This window comes from Pogoniulus pusillus, chromosome 40 (assembly GCF_015220805.1).
Source record: "Pogoniulus pusillus isolate bPogPus1 chromosome 40, bPogPus1.pri, whole genome shotgun sequence".
Classification (NCBI taxonomy): domain Eukaryota; kingdom Metazoa; phylum Chordata; class Aves; order Piciformes; family Lybiidae; genus Pogoniulus; species Pogoniulus pusillus.
Window position 1 is genome coordinate 8,060,127 of NC_087303.1, and position 24,599 is coordinate 8,084,725.

The 24,599-nt window shown below is 47.8% G+C and overlaps 2 protein-coding genes and 1 gene segment (V, D, J or C); all 3 read left to right on the plus strand.

Annotated features, from left to right (window-relative positions):
- The window catches only part of LOC135191668 (M1-specific T cell receptor alpha chain-like), a 223,863-nt gene that overhangs the window by 95,038 nt on the left and 104,226 nt on the right, over nucleotides 1-24,599 (plus strand). The window lies entirely within an intron of this gene.
- Nucleotides 1-24,599, plus strand: part of LOC135191665 (T cell receptor alpha chain MC.7.G5-like) — a 124,518-nt gene that overhangs the window by 47,782 nt on the left and 52,137 nt on the right. The window lies entirely within an intron of this gene.
- On the plus strand, nucleotides 11,312-12,024 carry LOC135191710 (Ig heavy chain V region 914-like). The segment is given in 2 exon segments: nucleotides 11,312-11,412; nucleotides 11,693-12,024. Coding segments are annotated over 2 exon segments (396 nt in total).

Genomic DNA, 24,599 nt, shown 5'->3' on the forward strand with positions numbered 1-24,599 from the left:
AAAGATCACCTCCTTGACCTGCTGGCAATAATTTGTGGAGAGCCCCCAAAATACTATGAAGGCTCTCTGCAAAAGGAGCACATTCCTGGTTGCCCACCAGAAGTCTCAGGTCTTCTACTGAGCTGGTGCTTTCCAAGGGCTGCTCCTCCTCATGTGCAGGTCATTGCTCCTCACCTTTTGCCTTGCAGAAAGTTCCTACCAGCCCATTTCTCCAGCCTGTCGAGGTCCCTCTGGATGGCAACAGAGGCCTCTGTATGCTTAGGTCCATGCTGGGCTCATACCCTGACCCACTTGGGCATGGCCATGCTGGCAGCTCAGGGCTAGCACAGTTTGTGCACCAAAGCCTGGTACTCTGCATGTCTGATGGCCCTGGGCCGTGTCCTTCCCTAAGTCTGCCCTTCTCAAAGGGGTCAGTGGCCAGGCCAGGCCAGGTCTGTAGGGACCTGGTGTAAAGGCATTTGAAGAACTTTGGTTTCCTGTGCCATAGTCTCAGTGCTTCATATTGCATCCCCTTTGAATTAGTTGGGGCAAGTAACGAGTCAGGAATTATAAAATATGTAGTTATTTTTATTTCAAAAAAGCCCCCACCACAAACCAGCTAAATTTGGATTCCAATTTGGTTGGGAAGATCTCCACAAAGATGCTTATGTGCAATTTAATAATTTAGGAGCATCAGAAAATTGGAAAAGATTTAGACACAAAATGGCTTTGCCCCACTTATAAATAGGCAGCCTGGAGCCCTAGGAAAAGTCTGTCCGACTCACAGTAGTGGAGAAGAAATTTCAAGACAGTCCCTGGCTCCTTTGTGGCAGTGTTGGAACTGCTGGGCATATTCGCATGAATGGTGGTGGTTTGTGGCAGAGGCAGGTTCTTCCAGCAGGAAGTTGATGTGGGGTGGTCCGAAAGTGGGAACCACACTCTTTCTCTTCACCCTTCTCCAAGATGCTCAAGGTCCTTCCTCCTCAAGGTCTGCCTAGGCAATGTCCTGTGCTAGTTTGAAGCAGGGTAGAATGTTTTGGTGAGAAGAACTAGATCATAGGCTGTGTAAGGAAAACAGTGGTGATGTCTCCTTCCCTCAGAGTCTTGCTGAAGAAGAATGTAAACATTAGATAACACTTTCACCATTTTTTCGCACTCTCGGGCTGGGCTTTGACTGAGCTGCATCTCCCTAACCTCACCTTCCACTCACCTTTGCTTCTTAACCTCTTGGCTGAACCTCTATTCTTCCTTAGAACTGGGGTAAGGTTGAGAGGGGCAGGGGGAAGGTGCAGGGGTGGTTGAGAGCCCCTCCTGGGGACTCAGGTTTCTGGGAGGGGAGTTGTGTTTCTGTATTACTTTTACTTTGTATATTTCTGTATATAACTGTATATACTGTAAATATCTGCTTGTATATTGTGCTAGCTGTAAATAATAAGCTTCATTTATATTCCCAGAGCTGGCTGAGACTAGTCTGGGTACCTTCTGAAGTGTAGGGGGGCAGGGTACACCCAAACCATCACATATTTTATTTTGGCTTCTCCCAACGTGGGGCAAATTCACTTGAGTGACTGTTAATTAACTCTGGGAATCAGAATGAAGCTAATGAAACAGCTATTTTACTTGGTGGGGGCTATTGTGTGGCCTGTTTTCTGTTTTCTTGTGTACAACTGGATCAAAGACCAAATTGGTTATTTCTTGCTTAATGTAGTTTTTAAGAAGGTCAAAGCTAAACTTACGAGCATTTTCTGGTCCTGGGGGGATCTTATTCTTGGGTATGCTGGTTTTAATGTCACTGAAAATCTTACCAGTAACATTGCAGGGGTATTTACCAATAATATTACATCCAATCAAAATACTGCTTTAACTACTGCATTAATGAGGGTAATTTACCCCCAAACTGAGATGCCAGACCCTTGTTTAGGATTTTACTCAAGGCAAACCATGGCATGTCTGGTGTGTGTCATCCTGCGTATTATAATTTTTGATTTTATAATACTTTTAACATCCTGTGTGAAAAATTTGAACGCAATGCCTGTGAAAGCTAAAAAGAAAGAAAAAGGGACAGTGTCTCAACAACTACCTTCTCCCTAGCCAGTGCCTACACCTCCCTCTTCAGATTCTGGGAATGCTGCAAACACTCCTAGTGGGAATGACAACAAAGATAACAAACCAGGATTGGCAGGCGTCCCAGGAGCACAAACACATAGTCACAATGTTCCTAATAACACTGAGAATACTAGTAACACTAACCCAGTCAGTTCGAACTTCCAGCCACCAGCAGACCAGAACCCTGTTAGCTCCAAGGTAGATCTGAACTCACAGACCCCAGGTCAGACCCCCAGTGATTCAAACCCTCCAGTAGACACGTCCAAGTCTATCGCTGCGCAGGCCTTTCTGGCACCTGCTAAGGCAAAAGCCAAGACACAGCTTTTGACAAAGTGTGATTCAAAGGAGGATGTAAGAGACAGGACCTCTGGTGAGCAAGAGGAGGAAGAGGAGGCATTTAGTCCGTGAGACCTGGCAAACATGCCGAGATCACAGTACTCAAATGAGAAGAGCGCTGTGAGGTTGGCTGCCAAGAAAGAGGATGGTTCCAATGAGTTTAAGAGTGCTATGAGGAAGGTTCTGTTTCTAGGCCAGGGACAACCAGATCAACAAGAGGAAGAGGAGGAGGATGACATCCAGGACTCCAACGATCCTCTCAGAGAGGTCAGGGAAGTTAGAAAGGAATACTCAAGGAAATCAGGTGAACCAATTCTAAGCTGGCTGGTGAGATGCCATAGCATTGGTGCTAATGCCCTGCAGGTAGGAGACAAGTCTGCCAAGCAGCTAGGACCACTCACCAAGGAGAGTGGAGTGGACAAATACCTAGCAAGTCCTCTTGGTAAGGTTAGCTTGTGGACATGCCTTCTGTTGGCTGTGGCTATGGGATATCCTTCCCGAGATGATCTGCCATGGGCTGCTAAGAAGTGGAACACCATTGAGCAGGGAATTAAGCTTCTGAAGGAGTTTGCTGTGAAGGAAGTGCTTTATGGAGATCATGGCACACATGAGCCTGATGACATTCCTCTTGGAACAGGTCTCATGAAGAAGCTTATTAAGCTTGCTCCTTCATCCTATGCTAACATCTTGGCCAGCAAGTTTCTATCAAGGAGTGATAACGGAAGGTCTTTCACTGTTGGTGAATTCACTGACCAGCTCAGGCAGATAGAGGACAGCTTGTCGCATTCTGCTATAATCTATGCCATAAAATCTCTGGGTACAGACCTTATAGATGGCATTACAGATAGCATTAAGGATGGCATCAAAGACAGCATGAAAGAACTGAAGGAGGATCTCAGTAATATTGCCAATTTGGTAAAAGATACCGTCCCTGCATCATCTGAATGGGTGCATGTTTCTGCAGTCAGGAACAGACTCCCACCTCCTGCAAGGCAATTCCAGCCCAGGAGGAGACAAATTTCACCCTGACATCTGCAATCACGTGCGTCACTGTGGATACTTCTGCGTGACACATACGGTGAGAACATGAACAAGTGGGATGGTAAACCTACTTCAGCTCTTTCAAAGAGAATCAGGGAACTGCAGAGTGGCAGAAACAGAGGCAGCAATGCCTGAAAAGTAGCTGCCACTTCTTCAGCTCCCCAGAGCAACTGCAATTGTTCCCACAATTGCAATCTCTCTCATAACAACACCAATCATTGCGTACACCCCACATGCCATGTTCAGCATTAGGGGTGCCCTGCCTCCAGCCAGGAGGAGGAAAGGGATAGTTGAGAGAACCAAATCTATTGGAATGTATTCATTAGGTGGCCTGGCAGTTCAAGAGTTCGGAAATACAGGGCTTTAGTTGACACAGGGGCTCAGTGTGCTTTATTGCCATCCAATTGCAAAGGGACAGAGTCCATATCTATTTTTGGAATCACTGGTGGATCTCAAGAGTTAACCAAGATACAGGCTGAGATCAGTTTAACTGGTAAAGAGTGGAAGACACATACTATTGTAACTGGTCCTGATGCACCTTGAATTCTGGGAATTGACTTTTTGAGACAGGGTTGTTTCAAAGATCCTAAGGGTCTCAAATGGGCTTTTGGAATAGCATCTGTAGAGATTGAGGATGGTAAATTGAAATTGTCCATTAGACCTGAACTTTCAGATGAATCTGCAATTGTGGGACATCATGACACAGAGGATCTGGAGGTGCCAATTGCTACTCAAACTGTGCACTACAGGCAGTACAGAACTAACCGTGACTCTTTGCTGCCCATTCATCAGCTGATTCGTCAACTGGAGAGTCAGGCTGTCATGGAGAAAGCTCATTCGCCTTTCAACAGTCCGATCTGGCCTGTGAGTAAACCGAACAGAGACTGGTGACTGACAGTTGATTTTCGTGCCCTCAACGAGGTGACGCCACCCATGAGCGCAGCTGTGCCGGACATGCTGGAACTCCAGTACGAGCTGGAATCGAAGGAGGCTAAATGGTATGGAGCCATAGACATTGCTAATGCTTTCTTCTCTATTCCCATAGCAAAGGAGTGCAGGCCTCAGTTTGCATTCACCTGGAGAGGAATCCAGTACCAGTTCAACCATTTGCCTCAGGGGTGCAAACACAGCTCAACCATCTGTCACTCAGTCATCCACGATGCACTGGAGAAAGGTAAAGCTCCAGAGCATATCCAGTTCATCGACGACATCATTGTGTGGGGCCAAACTGCTGAGGAAGTCTTCGAGAAAGGTAACAAAATCATTGACATTCTGTTGCAAGCAGGTTTTGCCATTAAGAGAGACAAGGTCAAAGGACCTGCCAGAGAAATTCAGTTTCTGGGAGTGCAGTGGCAGGATGGTCGCCATCACATTCCTCAGGATGTGATCAACAAAGCCTCCACCATGGCAGTTCCCACCAATAAAAAGGACACTCTCTTTCTTGGGTGCAGTGGGATTTTGGAGACTACACATTCCTGGATTCAGTCAGATGGTCAAACCTCTGCATGATGTGACTCAAAAGAGAAACAATTTTGAGTGGGGACCTGTACACCAAGCAGTCTTTGATCAGATCAAGCGAGAAATAGTCCATGCACTGGACTTGGGAGCTGTGCGATCTGGTCCGGACATTAAGAACATTCTGTACACGGATGCCAGTGACAATGGTCCAACTTAGAGTCTTTGGCAGAGAGCTCCAAATGAGACACATGATCGTCCACTTGGTTTCTGGGGTCGTGGCTACAGAGGTTCAGAGGCAAATTACACCCCAACAGAGAAAGAAATAACAGCAGCTTATGATGGAGTGAAAGCAGCTTCTGAAGTGATTGGAACTGAGTCATAATTGCTTTTAGCTCCTAGACTGCCAGTTCTAAACTGGATGTTCAAAGGCAAAGGTTCATCACCACATCATGCCACAGATGCAACCTGGTCTAAATGGATGGCTTTGACAACCCAACAAGCACTAATGGGTAATCTTGATCGACCTGGTTTGGTGGAGGTGATCACCAACTGGCCAGAAGGCATAGACTATACCAAACCTCCAGAGGAAAAAATAACTTGTGCTGAAGAAGCTCCTCCCGATGGTGATCTCTCTGGTCAGGAAAAGAACTATCCGTTGTTCACAGATGGTTTCTGTCATCTTGTGGGGAATAAGCGAAGATGGAAGTCAGCAGTCTGGAGTCCTAACAGGAGAGCTACCGAAGTGAGAGATGGAGATGGAGAATCCAGTCAGCTCGCTGAGGTAAAAGCTGTCCAACTTGCTATTGATGTGGCTGAACATGAGAATTGGCCTCTCCTTTACCTCTACAGCAACTCATGGATGGTAGCCAATGCTCTATGGGGTTGGCTGAAGGACTGAAAGAAGCATGGTTGGCAGAGGAAAGGAAAGCCTATTTGGTGTGCTGATCTATGGCAGGACATTGATGCACAGCTGGAGAGAATTCCTGTGAAGGTGCGTGCACATGCCTAAGAGCAGAGCCACTGAGGAACACCAACACAACCAGCATGCAGACCAAGCTGCTAAGTTTTCTCATTATACCAACTCTGATCTTGACCTTGATTGGAAACACCAAGGTGAACTGTTCTCAGCTCGGTGGGCCCATGACTCATCTGGACATCAAGGCAGAGATGCAACATACCGATGGGCATGTGATAGGTCAGTTGACTTGTCCATGGGCACTATCACCCAAGTCATCCATGAGTGTGACATTTGTGCAGCTATTAAGCAGGCTAAGCGAATCAAGCCCTTATGGTATGGTGAGAGATGGTCAAAGTACAAGTATGGTGAAGCCTGGCAGATTGACTACATCACTTTACCTCAATCTTGTTCTGGCAAGCAGTATGTGCTAACGATGGTAGAGGCCAGCACTGGATGGCTGGAAACCTATCCAGTTCCACATGCTACTGCACCTAACACCATTCTTGGCTTGGAGAGACAGATCATGTGGAGACATGGAACTCCAGTGAGAATCGAGTCAGACAATGGCACTCATTTAAAGAACAATCTTGTGAAAAACTGGGCCAGAGAGCACGGCATTGAGTGGATCTATCACATACCCTACTATGCACCAGCTTCAGGGAAGATTGAGCGCTACGACGGTTTGCTGAAAACCACCTGAAAAGCCATGGGGGGTGGAACTCTGAAAAACTGGGACAAACATTTAGCACAAACTACCTGGTTGGTAAATAGTAGAGGTTCAGTAAACAGAGCAGGACCTGCACAATCAGACTTGGTCCAAACAGTAGATGGTGATAAAGTTCCTGTTGTACATGAAAAGAATCTGTTAGGGAAAACTGTTTGGGTATTTTCACCTTCGGGCGAAGAGAAACCTGTCTGAGGGGTGGTGTCTGCTGAAGGTCTGTCATGGAGGGTAGCAGAAGCCCTTAGCAGGCCTCCCTGTTGTGAAAGTTATAGTGTCTCACATTAATGCCAAGAGCCTCGCAAAACCAAAACAATCCTTCAGTCCCATGAGAAAGTCTCTCCCTAGTCGAGATAAAGGGTAAACAATGGCCACTGTTTTGGTTAGGGGGAACGGCAGTTCTCATGCCCGCTCGACACCTGGTGTGGGCCGAGCTTGGGGTGGTCTTAGAAGTTGTTTTGGTAAAAATTGTCCAATTATATGGGTTAATTATAATTTGTGCCAATCTGTAAGAATAACGTAGAATAGCCTGGACTGGAGGGTTACACCTCTTTTGAACATTATAAAAATGGTGTGCCTGCCTGGATCGGAAGCTTGCTTGCTGGTACCTGCTCCTACCTGCTCGCTCGCTAGCCTGCCTGTCTGCCTCATTCCTGTCCCGGTGACCTCTCGTTCCTGTTCGGCCCTGCCCGACGAGGGGCCCGCAGAGGCCTGAAGCTGCTTGGGCCGGATCCTGACGTACAAAGGGACACCGCCCAAACTTCGAATCCTGCTAATCTGAACCACTGAATCGTGAGTAAACCAAAGAAAGAACTCCTCACCTAAAGACTGAGTAACTTTAAAGACTCAAAAGAACTCTAAAGAAATCAGAGACTCTCCTTTATTTGCCTTTTTCTGAAATGTTATTCTACAACTTCAAACCTAAAAGAATTCATGTGGGCAATTTAGTTCGGGAGGGGGATCTCCGTGTTTGAGCAATAAATCACTTGAAATCCACAAGTGAGCCATCGCGTATTTTCCCCACAACCTCCCAAACTACCTTCCATGACAAGGTCCTGGTCACACCTACTGGGTAATGCAGGAGAATGGTGAAATCCAGTGTATTCCACAGAGAAATCTAACCTTAGCTGAGAGAGTTTAAATTCAGAGTGTATAATACAAGCTGTTAGGAGTTTTCTGTTCTAGGTACCATCGGCGTCCAACAACAAGAGAATCTACAGCACATGAGCACGAACCCAACATCACCTGGGAGTCCCTGTTCTTGTCTCATCTGTGAGGAGACAAACTGTTCTGAGCTTTTGAATCACCTACATTTCAGACAGCTGGAATGAAGTGTGAACTGAACTTGTAATATTCATTAGTGTAAATATTGGTTTAGATTAGATCAGGTAGTTCTTAGCAATACTCTGAGTGAAGTAGATAGGGGTGGATTGTGCTAGTTTGAAGCAGGGTAGAATGTTTTGGTGAGAAGAACTAGATCATAGGCTGTGTAAGGAAAACAGTGGTGATGTCTCCTTCCCTCAGAGTCTTGCTGAAGAAGAATGTAAACATTAGATAACACTTTCACCATTTTTTCGCACTCTCGGGCTGGGCTTTGACTGAGCTGCATCTCCCTAACCTCACCTTCCACTCACCTTTGCTTCTTAACCTCTTGGCTGAACCTCTATTCTTCCTTAGAACTGGGGTAAGGTTGAGAGGGGCAGGGGGAAGGTGCAGGGGTGGTTGAGAGCCCCTCCTGGGGACTCAGGTTTCTGGGAGGGGAGTTGTGTTTCTGTATTACTTTTACTTTGTATATTTCTGTATATAACTGTATATATAGTAAATAACTGCTTGTATATGGTGCTAGCTGTAAATAATAAGCTTCATTTATATTCCCAGAGCTGGCTGAGACTAGTCTGGGTACCTTCTAAAGTGTGGGGGCCAGGGTACACCCAAACCACCTCATGTCCCTTTGGGTAAACTTGAAGCACTTAAGTTACCAGGTAGTTCAAGCCCAAAATATCAGGGCTAAACGGGCTTGAAGCAAGAGGCAGAGCAGAATACATTGTCCAAGCTGAGAGCAATGAGGCAGAGCACATTGTCTGGGCAGAGCAGAACACACTGAGCCAGAGCAGTGAGGCAGAAGCAGCACTCTGCTTCCAGCTTAGCTCTATTTATGTCATTCGCCTGAGTGCAGTGGCTTACTTGGCCACAGAGATTCACCATATCAGAATGGCATTTGCCAAACTGACCATATTAGGTGAAACCAGGGCTTGCTTACCCTTATTTGGACAACACACTCACAAGTGCATGAACACCTGCGGGTACCTGATTATCATTTTAGGAGGGGACACAGTAGCCCAAGCCTTTGTTTTCCTCCTGCCCTTGCTTCCCCCATTAGCAGAAGGGTAGGGCAAGCCAGGACATGTTTTAGACCTGTTAGCCTTCTATGACACCTTTCTACTTGATGGGGACAGAATCTTCTACCCTTTTTCCCACCCCCCATCTTCATCACCACGAGGAGATGTAGGGACTGGCTCCTCTTGACTTTCATGGTATGGAATTTGGGGATATTAGCATCCCATAGGTGCTGACAGATTTTTCAGAGGACTGGAAGGAGCTAGGGGATAAGGTAAGGGATGATGCTGAAGGGCATCCCATGTCTCCTTATCCCATTCCTTTCTTTCCCCAGGTTCCTACTCTTTACCTTTTATACTTCCAGATACATTTATTTCTGTTTGTGCCCTCCTTAGCCATACTTTCCCACATTCTTTTTTCAGGGAGTCCTTTCCCAGTGTCACTTAAACATATATCTCACCTGAAAAGAGATCACCTCAATCCTCTTTGCAGATTATATTCAGGCTGTGTAAAATGACAAAGCTTTACCATTGTTTCTTTAGTTATCTCTGGAGGTATCTGCAGGCTGTCCCAAAATCCTTAAAGGGTGTGGTGGTTTGGGTGTTACCTACCCCTCCCCCACTTTAGAAATCATCCAGACTAGACTCAGCCAGCTCTAGAAATATGAATGAAGCTTATTATTTACATCTTAGCACAATATACAAGCAGATATTTACAGTATATACAGAAATATACAAGGTAAAAGTAATACAGAAACACAACTCCCCTCCCAGGAACCTGAGTTCCCAGGAGGGGCTTTCAACCCCCCCTGCACCTTCCCCTTACCCCTCTCAACCTTACCCCAGTCCCAAGGAAGAATGGAGGCTCAGCCAGGGGGGTTAGAAAGCAAAGTGGAGTAGAAAAGCAAAATGGAGGATGAGGTTAGAAAAAAAATGCAGCTTGAAGCTTGCCAGCAGCAGAAGTGCTTCTCTATGTTTTTATTTCTTATTTTTATACATCTCAGCAAGCCTATAAGCAAAGTAGACATCACCATTGTTTTCCTTTCACAGCCTGTAATCTAGTTCTTCTCACCAAAACATTCTAGCTAGGCTCAAACTATCACAAAGGGCTTTGCAGAAGTATTCCAGGATGATCATCCCAGCCTCCTTTATGGCCTCCCTTGGCATCCTGTCCATTTTTACCACCCTTCCTGGGTGTCTTCCCTTTTTTCACTCGACAAAGTTCCTATAGTACTCATCAGTGAGGTTTCCTGCAGTCCTTTCCCTATGGACTTCATTATGGACCCTATGGTCCTTCCCAGGGGCCCCTCCAGCCCACTAATCTGTCTCCTGAACAGTCTTGGTTATCCAATCAATGGCACAGTGCTTTCAGCCACTGACAGGAATTTTGGTGAGCCAACATCAATTCCATTCGCCATCTGCCATTCGTGCAAGCTGTGAAAGACTCCCAGACCTGGTCCCAGTTGTAAGGAAAACTGGTCCATCACCAGCGGTTCATGTTCACAATGGAGACAGAGGAGTCCAGTAAAACTTTATTCGAATAGAGGGAGAGTCCATGGGACAAAAATCCCTGTGGAATTTCTCACATTGCTGGAAAGATCAGCTGCCCTTTTATCCTAAATTCCCGGACACAAATGTCCCTCTCCCTTCCCCCATTGACTGAGGTCCTCAGAATTTACATACTTCTTGCTCCATCTACTGCATGTCCTCCTCCCCCCCACACACTGCATCATCATTGCATGTTCATTTAAATTAGGTTCTTCACTTCTCTGGGTGCAGAGGTTAATACTCATTGCTTCTTAAGCTCGTACTCTGTCCTAATATTTCAGGCTGTGTTCAGTGTCTGCTATCACTGTCTGCTATCACCCTGCTGATTTACAGCAAGACCCTTGGCAAGGCACTAGCAGAGGCTCTTCATGATTTACCTTTAACAGGTCAAGGTGGACTGTTGAGATTGCTCCTCTGGTCCTTTGTTCTCTCAACTGCTACTACCCGCCTCTTCGTTTGTGAGGGCACCTTCCACCTCAGTCCTATCAGACACTACCATCTTGGTCAAGCCCGACTCGCCCCCGGTGCAGCCTGATGACATGCTTGTCCTTCAGATTCCTGAATGTATTTTCCAAGTCGAGGTGCTCGGTCACCTGCCAGCCCGTTTCTCCACCCTGTTTATGTCCCCTGAATGGCCTGCATCGGCACTGCGCCCGCTCCCTGACCCCCTGCTGCAGGGCGCGGCACGGCCCAAAGCAGGACAGCACCCAGCGAGGCAACCATTGGCTGTCGTGGCCCGGGGCCGACGGCCCTCCCCCACGGCCCTCCCCGCTTCCGCCCTGCTGTCTCGTGGGGGCTGCGCCAGGTCTGCTGGCGGCGATCAGCAGCAGTGCCGTGCGTTGCCTTGAGGCTTCCGCCGCTCCCGATGGCGCCTGGGCTGCGGCCGTGGCTCCTAGCCTTCGCCTTGGCCTCAGGCTCAGGTCCGGCAGGTGAGAGCTGAGCGGGGCGGAAGCGAGGCCAGTACTGAGCCAGGAGGCAGAGGGTGAGGGCGCCTGTGGGGACTTGGCCCCAGTGCCGGGGCCAGGCGCGGCTGAGCGGAGCGCAGAGCAGGCAGAGCATTGCCCCAGGCGCGGGGCTTTACGGCACAGAGGTGGGCAGTGGCCGTGGCTGTGGCTGTGGCTGGCCAGGGGGCTCTTGGCCGGGGGCGGCTGGGGAATGACCTCGGACCCTGGTCGCTCCCCGCCAGCTCCCCGCTCTCTCCGTCCGCAGGGGTGTGGGCGCAGCCGAGGTTGGTGGAGGCTGGTGGAGGGCTGCGAGTGCCCGGGAATTCGGTCACCCTGCAGTGCCGCGGGCACGGCTTCGACAGGTTTGAGATTCGTGCAGTTCGATGGTACCGTCAGACAGCCAGTGGCAGTCTCCAGTGGTTGTCCGTTATAAGCTCCGATTCCTCAATTACTCGATTCGGAAAGTCCGTGGAGGGTCGAGCTGCGGTGTCCCGGAATAATGCCCTCGCCGAATCATCTCTTTCCCTGCGGGCCCTGCACCCCCAGGACTCTGGCCGCTACTTCTGTGCTGTTGCACAGAGGCAGGAAACCAGCTGAGCTTTAACGCTGAAGCTGCTGAGGCTTTGCTCAGTGTGTTCAAGCAGGATAACGATGGTGCCAAGGGGCCTCAGGGCTGTTCTCAGGCAGTGCGATGCCACCAGCGCTGTACTGCAGCTGTTCCCCACGTTTTCTGCATACTGCAGGAATTTACTGCCAGTTAAAACTGAATTTAATGCTAAGAATCAAGCCAGAACTCTGAAAAATGTTTGCTTCTTCCCAGGCTCAGCTTCATGCATTCCTGCCCTTCTTCCCTACAAGAGGCACTGAGGCAGATAGGACATAGGGGTTGGGCTATATGTGGGACATTTCATCTGCATTGCTGCAGATGGATGCACATAAGCCTCTGGGGCCCACTAAGATTCACCCCAGTATCACAGTATCACAGTATTATTAGGATTGGAAGAGACCTCACAGATCATCAAGTCCAACCCTCTACCACAGAGCACCCCAGGGTGCTGAAGGAGCTGGTTTATGTTATCACAGCGCCTCTCTACTTTCCACTCCATTACATATCAGTGGTCTTGACAGTCTGGAGACGTCCCAGGTGACTAGAAGCTGTCAAATGTCCCAGTTTTAAAGAAGGGTGAGAAGGAAGACTGTGGTAGTTCCAGGCTTGTGAGTCTCACTTTAGTGCCTGGTGATACTATGGAGAAGGTTCTCTGGGAGTTTTTCAAATATGTTTGTGATTGGCCATAGCTAACCCTGGCTCATGATGGGAGCGTTCTTAACTACTGTCCTTCTATGACAAGCTTACCCATCTAGCTGGCCAGGGAAGATGGTATCTGTGGGTGTTTATTTTAGCAAAACCTTTTGACAGATTCTCTCAGCATATCCTTCTGGAAAACACATCCAGCACAGAGCTGGATAAGCCCATACTGCTTTGGGTGAGCAGTTAGTTGATGGATGGATCTCAGAGACTTACAGTAAATGGGGCTCCATCAGGCTGGTGGCCAGTCACTGGTGTAGTTTCCCTGGGTTCAGTTTTAGGGCCAGTGCTTTTTAATGTTTTTATACACGATCTGGATACAGGAGGCAAAAATACATGAAATAACTTGGCTGATGATACTAAACTAGGTGGAGCTGTGAATTTACTCAAGGGAAGAGAAGCTTTACAGAAGCTTAGGGATCGACAGGAGAGCTGAATAGTCACCAACCCTGGAGAGCAGCCCTACACCCTGGAGTGTGGGTTGGTGGGACATTGAACATGAGCCAAAAATGTGCCCTGGCAGCCAAAAGGCCCAACTGTGTCCTGGGCTGCATCAGGCACATAGGTTGGACTCAGTCTCAAAGGTCTTTTCCAACCAGATTGAATCTCTGGTAGCCAGTTGAGGGAGGTGATTGTCCTGCTGTACACTGTGCAGGTGCAGAGCATTTCAGTCATATTGTTTATTTTAGGTAGTCCCACAAGTTGCAGGGAGTTGCCCTCACTGGTCCTTATAGGGTCCTTCCAGTTTAAGGGATTCTATGATACTCATGGTTCTGCTACTTATGGTACTCAGCTCAATACCTAAATAGTTCTGTGGTGGTCACAGGAGCTCACTGGCTGTAACAGCTGCAAAGTGCCACTACTCTACACAAGCTTTACTAGGAGGTTAATGGATTGCAGGCTGACTGCAAGAACAGCTTTCCCGTTTCATGGCATATTTCTTCATCCTGTAGGGCTTTTAAGGTGCCTGTCTGCTGATGTGGAGGACAAAAGAGGCTCAATGTGTGCATGGGATTCGTGATAGTTTTCATGAAGATAGCCACACAGCCACAGCCCATTCCTGACATTTTTCAATGCTGATGGTGTAGATAGATGAAGAGAGGCCTGCCCAAGGGATGCATGCACCTAAAGACTTCATACTGTGTGTCAGGGAAGGCTTCTCAATACCCTGGGAGCCAGGTATTGCCCTCGTTGTGTTGGTGCAAATACTTAACCTAGCAGAACATGTCCCTTGAAAGCAACTATTTACACTGGAAAGTTTCTGCAGCTATACGCTGCTTGTCCACTAGTGCGGTGAGGCAGATCTCACAGAGAAGGGCTAATGTCAATATGCAAGGACACCGCACAATCCAATGTGGATCAAAAGCGAGTGACAACTTTATTTGGGAGACATGTGCTTATATGTGTTACAGATAATATATGCATACATGTAAAAAGCTAAATGGCTGAATCTCTAAATACCCCATTTGCATGGTGCACCTACTTGCTGCTGCAGCTGCAAGCGGCAAACCTACTTTCTTATCTCATTCAGAGTTAGCTGGATTCTGCTCTGCTTGAGTTGGTTGCTGACTCATCAAGGACAGTGCCTCCCTGCATAGTTATATTAAATGCTGCCTTTGTTTTTCAATGTGGCCTTTGTTCCAGTGCGGCCTAGCACAGCCTTATTTTAGTTCTATATACTCATCCTGCTTGCCCACCTGTAAGTCATGTCCATTTTCCTTTAGCCATTCTGCAACACACTAAGACTTGACAGATTCCACAGCTGCCAAACGAAGGTGATGGACAAACAGAGTACCTTTACAAAGAAATAGACAACGTATATTTGGTACTCATGCAGTGGAGTCTGAAGGCTCTCTGGCTGCAATTATTGTAATTCAAGATACAGTGTGCTTACACTGATTAACCACAGGAACCAAGGTGGCATACAGCCACATGGAAGCTGTGTGCTTATTCTTGGAGAATGTCTCCAGAGATACCACAGCTTCACTTCTTGGGGCTTTAGTGCTGCCAGAGAAGGAAGAAGAAGCAGCTTCCCTGTAGGTAGCTTCTCTTGGCTGCAGGATCTCAAACTTGCTAGGAGCTGCTTTATGAAGCAGCAGATGCAGATTCCTTTCATGGAATGCTTTTGAGTGATCCCCGTTCAAATCTCGGTGCTCTTGGCTCACAAGACCGTTGCCAGCATTTCTGGGCTGCGGTTTGCAAGTTATGTTGAATGTGACACATTGATGGCTGAGGCTGGTAACCTGTTACAGTTCTCGTACCGGGCTGATTTTGTGCTTTCTTTAGCACAGGCACTGCACACAGGTGCTGTATGGTAATGGAACGTGCGCAGGCCTGAAACAAGTTTAGGCAGGTTCCTCTCAAGGCACTATGGACACTTGGATTTCCAAAGCAGACTGCAGCACGGCTGCACTCTTGGTGCTTGTGGACAACACCCGGATGAAATGAGTGAAGCAAGGCTTACATGCAGTGGTGAGGATTTGTGACTTGTCCAGGTAAACTGAGGCAGGGCAGGTTTCCCCAGCTAAAACAAGCAAGGGAAAGCAAATGGTTTTACAATCTTGTCTTTCCCCGCTTCCACCCTTCTGCCTTGAAGGGGCTGGGTCAAGTCTGTCAGAGGCGGTCAAGGAGCAGTGCCATGTGCTGTGCTGCTCAGCTGCTCTGTGGCATCCACCGCCTCTGATGGCCCTCGAGCTGGGGAATGGCCTTGTCCTTGGCCGCAGATCCAGCAGATGCGAGCCAGGTGGGACAGAAGTGAGGCCAGCACTGGGCCAGGAGGCAGAGGGTGAGAGTGCCTGTGGACTCTTGGCCGGGACGGTTGGGGAATGACCTCGGACCCTGGTCGCTCCCCGCCAGCTCGCCGTTCCCTCCGTTTGCAGAGGTGTGGGCACAGCCGAGGTTGGTGGAGGCTGGTGGAGGGCTGCGAGTGCCCAGGAATTTGGTCACCCTGCAGTGCCGCAGGCATGGCTTCAACAGGTTTGAGATTCGTGCAGTTCGATGATACCGTCAGACAGCCAGTGGCAGTCTCCAGTGGTTGTCCGTTATAAGCTCCGATTCCTCAATTACTCGATTCGGAAAGTCCATGGAGGGTCGAGCTGCAGTGTCCCGGAATAATGCCCTTGCCAAATCATCTCTGCTGGCCTTCCTCAGAGGAAAGTCAGGTGAATCTTTAGAGCAACTTTTAAGTTTTTGCCCACCAGAGGTTTACTGCAGCCTGCAGAGTGAGAGGCACCTGAGAGTGCACCAACAGCTTCAAGTTCTGCTTCTGCAGCCCCTCCTCTCACCTTCACTGTTGTCATCTGTTGCAGGACCAGTTAGCTGCAGGAGACGTGGTCAAGGCCCTCACAGATCAATGTGATCATAAACTATGCCACATGGACTCCAGACCAGTTCAACACAAATTATGCCAGAGAATCTTTATTGATTGTTCTGGCTCTCATTATGTAGTCTTTGAGCATAGAGCACACACCTACACATTATCACAATTAGGCAAGGACAACCCACTCCTCTGCATAAACTCCACCTTGTTTTTTTCATTAGCAAGATGTCCACTATCTATCCTTTCTGAGATAAGGTGGCCAGCAGCTGGTGGGAACCAAGGTCAGCATCCGTCCGTTATTATCCTTCTTCACTTCGCATTCCCACATTCATCAACTGAGGGAGGAACTAGGGCTGACCGCAGTTACAGAGGCACAGGCAGGGCAGATGTGAGCAGATCTGTTCTGCAGGCAGGGAAGCTGGAGAGAGGCAAGACAGAGCTGGCCTGGTCATGTGGACTGCCATACATGTGGGGTTATTGCCCATCCTGGGTAAGGGAAAGGAAGGGGTGATGCCCCCAGAAGCAAGGCTGCTCCTGTGCTCTGCATGGCTATGTGGAGCTGTGCTGACCACCTGCAGCCTGACCTGCCCAGGCTCAGCCTCCTCAGCCTTCCCAGCAGAGCACAGTGAGAAGAGAGCTCCTGCTCTTGTAGCTGTGAGTTGGGCACCTCTGTCCAGCCTGTCCCCTCTGCGGTGTGGGGACAGGCAGGATACCTGCCTACTCCTCCCACAGATTGGCTTCTATTGCCTTGCACTTGTATTGGACCTGCTGTTTGTGGGGCACTGCCATCTATCCTGTTTTGGCTGGGCTCAATTATCTTAGAGGTCTTTTCCAGTGAAGCAATTCTCTAAGTCTGTGATTGTGAAGATGTCTTGGGTTCTAATTCAAATTTCCAGAGACTCTAATAAATTTGATAGACCCAGTAACAATTTGTAGAGTGCCCTCCCCTCTTCCCCCTTCTTTCCCAAAGGAAGGGATTAGATATAGGGAGAGAGAGAGGTAAGCACACCCAAACAAATCAATCTCACTCAATTTGGAAGTTAAAAGGAAAAGTTTAACAATAACTTAGAAAGGTATTTGAGGTAGGGAAGTTTACAAAGGATAGGGAAGGGAAAACAGCAAAATACAAAAGGTATAAATACATATAATACAACCCAAGCTGTGTGATGGTGGCTTTGTCTGCCTCGTGTCTGCCATGTGGTGTGCTGGTATGCAGGCAGAGGTGTGTGGAGTGTGATGTGTGGTGAGAGAGAGAGGAACAGGAAGTCCCCCGCCTTTATAGGACAGGAAGTGGGGGGGAGTGGGCTAACCATCACCTGGAGTGTGACCCACCCCCGGGGAGGGGCCAAGACCCCTAGGGTCAGGTTCAGGGTTACTCCCCCTGGAGTGTTAACCCTATACAGAAGACCATGTCCAGTATGACTGCAGAGGGCCCAAGCCTTGCTTGCCTGTGGGAGGCCTTTATCTCTCTTGTGCTCATTCAGAGCAATGTCAGGATCAGGAGTGTGGGTTCCTCACCTTGGCAGCCTGGCAGAGACAAAGTCATTTGTACCCTGGGTACAAAATCTTCCTTCCTCAGAGGGAAAATCAGAGAATTTTTTTTACTGTGGCATAGAAAAGCAGAGAGGGAAATGTGTTATCTCCTTCTGTTTGAGTCCTGCTTCCTGGTACCTGCTCTGCTCCAGTGCCATTGCAGTGCCCTCACCCATGTTGCTCTGACCTTTGCTGAACCTTGGACTTATCGTGGCTTCTTCTTCTTCCTCACTGCAGCAGTCACTGGCCAGGTGGCCTTGGAGCAATCCAGGGAACTGAGCGTGAAAGAGGATGCTGGAGGTACCTTCCTGTGCAGCATGAGAGGAGGCAGAATGGGGAGCTACTACATGTTCTGGTACCGGCAGGGTCCTCGTGGCACTCTGGAGTGGATTTATAGGGAAGGTGATTTGTATGGAGAAGGTTTCCAGCATCATTTTAAGGGATCAGTGGAGAGTTCCCAGAACAGATTCACCCTGCAGATCCAGGCAGCAAAGCCAGCGGATGAAGCAGTGTATTACTGTGCAGCTGCTGATAGTCACACCCTGGAGCAGCTCTGCAGCAGAATGGATCAAAAAGCAGTGGCAGAGAATACAGCTGTGTCAGCACTGCTAACCAGTGTGAAAAATAGTACCTGTGTCAATATGAGACAGGGCAGAGCAGAATATAAAAATATAAGAAAATGAAAATATGACAATATGAGAATGGCAGAGCAGGGTGTGTCAGAGCTAAGTAAGGTGGAGATGTTGAAAACTACGAGTGGTATCGGAAAGTACTGTGGAGAGAGAGATAGCCCCTGCCAGTGTGGGACATTGTGCTAGTTTGAAGCAGGCTAGAATGTTTTGGTGAGAAAAAGTAGATAATTTAGCTGTGAAAAGGAAAACAATTGTGATGTCAACTTCCCTCACAGTCTCGCTGAGATGTATGGGAACAAGAAGGGAAAACATTAGATAACACTTTTCGCCATTTTGTCTTCACTTTCTGGCTGGCTTCTGGACTCAGCTGCAGCTCCCTAACCTCACTGCCACTAACCTTGCTCCTTAACCTCTTGGCTGAACCTCTTTTCTTCCTAGGACTGGGGTAAGGTTGAGAGGGGCAGGGGGAAGGTGCAGGGGTGGTTGAGAGCCCCTCCTGGGAGTTGTGCTTCTGTATTATTTTTACTTTGTATATTTCTGTCTATAACTGTATATACTGTAAATAGCTGCTTGTATATTGTGCTAGCTGTAAAGAAATAGCTTTATTTATATTCCCAGAGTCCGACTGAGTTAGCTGGGGTATCTTCTAAAGTGGGGGGGGGGGGGGCGGGTAACAGCCAAACCACTACATCTTTTATTTGGCTTCCCCAAGGTGGGGCAAATTCATTTGAGTGACTATTAATTAACTCTGGGAATCAGAATGAAGCTAATAAAGCAGCTATTGTACTTGGGGGGGGGGGGGGGGGGGGCTTTGATGTGGTCTGGTTGCTGTTTCCTTGCATTCAATTGGATAAAAGCTCAAATTGTTTCTTACTTTCTTAATCTAGCTTATACGAAGGCTAAAGCTAAAGTTACAAACATTTTCTGGTCCTGGGGTGATTTCATTCTTGGGTATGCTGGTTTTAATGTCACTGAAAATCTTACCAGTAACATTACAGAGGTATTTGTCAATAATATTACAAGCAATCAAAATACTGCTTTAACTACAGCCCTGATGAGGGTAATTCACCCCAGAACTGGGATGCCAGACATTTGTTCAGGTTATTGCTCATGTAAAACTCTGTTGCTTCTCTCATGTGTTAATGTATGTCTTATGGGTTTGATTTTCATATTAATTCTGGCATTATGTGTGAAAAATTCAAATGCAATACCTGCAAAAACTCGGAAGGTTTCTGTTTCAAAAGCAAATAGCTCAGTGTCTCAGAAGCAGTGTACCAGTGGAAATCAAAACAAAGCGTCTCAACCACCTCCTTCCCAGCTAGAGTCACAACAAGGAGTACCACCTCCTTCACAACAGGGAGATACTATTACAGTTACTATACATCCCTCTTCAGATTCTGGGAAAACTGCCAATGTTCCTGAGAACAAAGATAATGCAGCCGGATTGGCAAGTGTCCCAGGAGCACAGGCAGGTTCCCAAAATCAGAATGTCCCCTCTACTAACAATAATAACGCACCAGGTTTGTCAGGCATCCCAGGAGTACAGGCTCAAAATCAGAATGTTCCTACCAATACTAGTAACACCAGCTCAGCCAGTTCGAATCCCCAGCCAGCAGACCAGAACCTGGTTAGCAGTAAGGCAGATCTGAACTCACAGACCCCAGGCCAGACCCCCAGTGATTCAAACCCTCCAGTAGACACGTCCAAGTCTGTTTCTGTGCAGGCCTTTTTGGCACCTGCTAAGGCAAAAGCCAAGACACAGCTTTTGACAAAGTGTGATTCAAAGGAGGATGTAAGAGACAGGATCTCTGGTGAGGGGACCTCTGGTAAGCAAGAGGAGGAAGAGGAGGCATGTAGTCTTTGGGACCTGGCAAACATGCTGAGATCGCAGTACTCAAATGAGAAGAGCGCTGTGAGGTTGGCTGCCAAGAAAGAGGATGGTTCCAATGAGTTTAAGAGTGCCATGAGGAAGGTTCTGTTTCTAGGCCAGGGACAACCAGATCAACAAGAGGAAGAGGAGGAGGTTGACATCCAGGACTCCAACGATCCTTTCAGAGAGGTCAGGGAAGTTAGAAAGGAATACTCAAGGGAATCAGGTGAACCAATTCTAAGCTGGATAGTGAGATGCCATAGCATTGGTGCTAATGCCCTGCAGGTAGGAGACAAGTCTGCCAAGCAGCTAGGACCACTCACCAAGGAGAGTGGAGTGGACAAATACCTAGCAAGTCCTCTTGGTAAGGTTAGCTTGTGGACATGCCTTCTGTTGGCTGTGGCTATGAGATATCCTTCCCGAGATGATCTGCCATGGGCTGCTAAGAAGTGGAACACCATTGAGCAGGGAATTAAGCTTCTGAAGGAGCTTGCTCTGAAGGAAGTGCTTTATGGAGATCATGGCACACATGAGCCTGATGACATTCCTCTTGGAACAGGTCTCATGAAGAAGCTGATTAAGCTTGCTCCTTCATCCTATGCTAACATCTTGGCCAGCAAGTTTCTATCAAGGAGTGATAATGGAAGGTCTTTCACTGTTAGTGAATTCACTGACCAGCTCAGTCAGGTAGAGGACAGCTTGTCACATTCTGGCCTAGTCTCTGCTATAAAAACTCTAGGTACAGAGATTAAGGATGGCATCAAAGACAGCATGAAAGAACTGAAGGAGGATCTTAGAACATCCATTTCCAATCTGGTTAAAGGTACCATTCTTGCATCATGTGAATGGGTGCATGTTTCTGCAGTCAGGAACAGACGCCCACCTCCTGCAAGGCAATTCCAGCCCAGGAGGAGACAAATTCCACCTAGACAGCAGCAATCACCTGCGTCACTGTGGATAATTCTGCGTGACACATACGGTGAGAACACGAACAAGTGGGATGGTCAACCTATTTCAGCTCTTTCAAAGAGAATCAGGGAACTGCAGAGTGGCAGAAACAGAGGCAGCAATGCCCGAAAAGTAGCTGCCACTTCTTCAGCTCCCAAGAGTAACTGCAATTATTCCAACAATTCCAATTTCTCCCACAACAACGCCTATCATTGTGTACACCCCACATGCCATGGTCAGCATTAGGGGTGCCCTGCCTCCAGCCAGGAGGAGGAAAGGGATAGTTGAGAGAACCAAATCTATTGGAATGTATTCATTAGGTGGCCTGGCAATTCAAGAGTTCGGAAATACAGGGCTTCAGTTGACACAGGTGCTCAGTGTACTTTGTTGCCATCCAATTGCAAAGGGACAGAGTCCATATCTATTTTTGGAATCACTGGTGGATCTCAAGAGTTAACTAAGATACAGTCTGAGATCAGTTTAACTGGTAAAGAGTGGAAGAAACATACTATTGTAACTGGTCCTGATGCGCCTTGCATTTTGGGAATTGGCTTTTTGAGACAAGGTTGTTTCAAAGATCCTAAGGGTCACAAATGGGCTTTTGGAATAGCATCTGTAGAGATTGAGGATGGTAAATTGAAATTGTCCATTAGACCTGAACTTTCAGATGAATCTGCAGTTGCGGGGCATCATGACATAGAGGATCTGGAGGTGCCAATTGCTACTCAAACTGTGCTCCACAGGCAGTACAGAACTAACCGTGACTCTTTTTTGTCCATTCATCAGCTGATTCGTCAACTGGAGGATCAGGCTGTCATGGAGAAAGCTCATTCACCTTTCAACAGTCCCATTTGGCCTGTGCGCAAATCCAATGGCGATTGGAGACTGACAGTTGATTTTCGTGCCCTCAACGAGGTGACGCCACCCATGAGTGCAGCTGTGCCGGACATGCTGGAACTCCAGTACGAGCTGGAATCGAAGGAGGCTAAATGGTATGCAACCATAGACATTGCTAATGCTTTCTTCTCTATTCCCATAGCAAAGGAGTGCAGGCCTCAGTTTGCATTCACCTGGAGAGGAATCCAGTACCAGTTCAACCGTTTGCCTCAGGCGTGCAAACACAGCTCAACCATCTGTCACTCAGTCATCCACAATGCGCTGGAGAAAGGTAAAGCTCCAGAGCACATCCAGTACATCGACGACATCATTGTGTGGGGCCAAACTGCTGAGGAAGTCTTCGAGAAAGGTAACAAAATCATTGACATTCTGTTGCAAGCAGGTTTTGCCATTAAGAGAGGCAAAGTCAAAGGACCTGCCAGAGAAATTCAGTTTCTGGGAGTGCCTTGGCAGGATGGTCGCCGTCATATTCCACAGGATGTGATCAACAAAGTCTGCACCATGGAGGTTCCCATCAGTAAGAAGGGCACACTCTCTTTCCTAGGTATGGTGGGATTTTGGAGACTACACAGTCTTGGTTTCAGTCAAATTGTCAAACCTCTGCACGATGTGACTCGTAAGAGAAACAATTTTGAGTGGGGACTTGAACAACAAGCAGCCTTTGATCAGATCAAGCGAGAAGTAGTCCATGCAGTGGGCTTGGGACCTGTGCGATCTGGTCCAGACATTAAGAACATTCTGTACATGGCTGCCAGTGACAATGGTCCAACTTGGAGCCTTTTGGCAGAGAGCTCCAAATGAAACACGTGGTCGTCCACTTGGTTTCTGGGGTCGTGGCTACAGAGGTTCAGAGACAAATTACACAGCAACAGAGAAAGAGATACTAGCAGCCTATGAAGGAGTGAAAGCAGCTTCTGAAGTGATTGGAACTGAGTCACAATTGCTGTTAGCTCCTAGACTGCCAGTTCTAAACTGGATGTTCAAAGGCAAAGGTTCATCACCGCGTCATGCCACAGATGCAACCTGGTCTAAATGGATGGCTTTGATAATCCAACGAGCACAAATGGGTAATCTTTCTGGCTGGCTTCTGGACTCAGCTGCAGCTCCCTAACCTCACTGCCACTAACCTTGCTCCTTAACCTCTTGGCTGAACCTCTTTTCTTCCTAGGAGTGGGGTAAGGTTGAGAAGGGTACGGGGAAGTTGCAGGGGTGGTTTTGAGCCCCTCTGGGGACTCAGGTTTCTGAGAGGGGAGTTGTGCTTCTGTATTATTTTTGCTTTGTATATTTTTGTATATAACTGTATATACTGTAAATAGCTGTTTGTATATTGTGTTAGCTGTAAATAAATAGCTTCATTTATGTTCCCAGAGTCTGACTGAGTTAGCTGGGGTACCTTCTAAAGTGGGGGGGGGGGGGGGGGGGGGCGGGTAACAGCCAAGCCACCACAGACGTGAGCAAAACAGGGGAACAGGGGTGTGTCGGAGCTAACTAAGATGGAGAAGTTGGAACCTACGAGCGATAACAGAAAATGCTGTGAAGAGACAGCCCCTGTCAGTGGGGGACATGAACAAAACAGGGGTGTGTCAGAGCTAACTGAAGCAAAGCCAGGGACAAATGATTACAGAAAAGCGCCATGAGCATGGTAGATAAGAAACTAAAAAGCGCACGAACATGAAGACACAAAGAGCTGAGTCATAAAGACACCTGAGGAAGACTCATTACTTCAGCCTCACAACCACCAGAGAGACCCCCAGGAGGATTAGCACACTTGCGCAACAGTTCCAGGAAAAACTGCAACCGTTTCTGGAAATAATAGAATATGTATTAAACTGCTTTATGAATATGTATCTGAGTGGGAGATAAAAACCCTGCAACCACGTCTGTACAGTGTGCAGCTGCGGAGATAAACTCCCCTGCGCCCAGCGCTGCTCCTTGCTTGCCAAAATAAAACTCCTTAAACTTATCTCTAAGTGGCTCAGTTTTAACAGCAGGTCAGAGTTAGTGTCATGTAGTGGCAGGTGCAGGAAACAGACCTTTGGTGTGCTTGCAGCAAACAGCAGTGAAATGTGGTTGTAGGGCTGAGAGCAGTTATGGTGCAGGAGGATCTCTGGGGAACTTCAGAGGCTGTATGGTGAAGTGGAGCTTTGTGTGCATTGCCTGTCTCCTGTCCAGGATTGTCCATTGTTCTCCTCTGTGGGTTGGCTGTAGAGCTGTGGGTTCCTGGAGATGCAATGTGGTAGTTGCATGAGTCCTGTGGTGGATGGAGCCAGGGTCTTTAGGAAAGTATGATGGAAGGGACAAACAGCCCAAAACAAGTTCTAAACAAGTTCAAACCATAAGCCAAATGTATTCTTGCATGTCACTCCCCCTTACAGAGTCAGGGGAGACACAGGAAAGAGACAAAGGAACTTGGCAGGACAGTGTCTGGAGACAAGGGCTTGCCCAGACATGTTTTGCTCTTGTTGTAAACAACATGCACGCACCTGGAGGATGCTCACCTTGTGGAAGGTCCATGCTTTCTACCAAAATGTGGGCAAGTGCTATTTCATTGTTTGATGGTTCTATTTTTCTGTGTTGCCAATGGTCAGATCAGTTCTCAGGGAATTGATAAAAACAACCCAGATTGTAAACAAGGTGCCTTGTTGCTTTTAGCTTGTCTACCCAGAA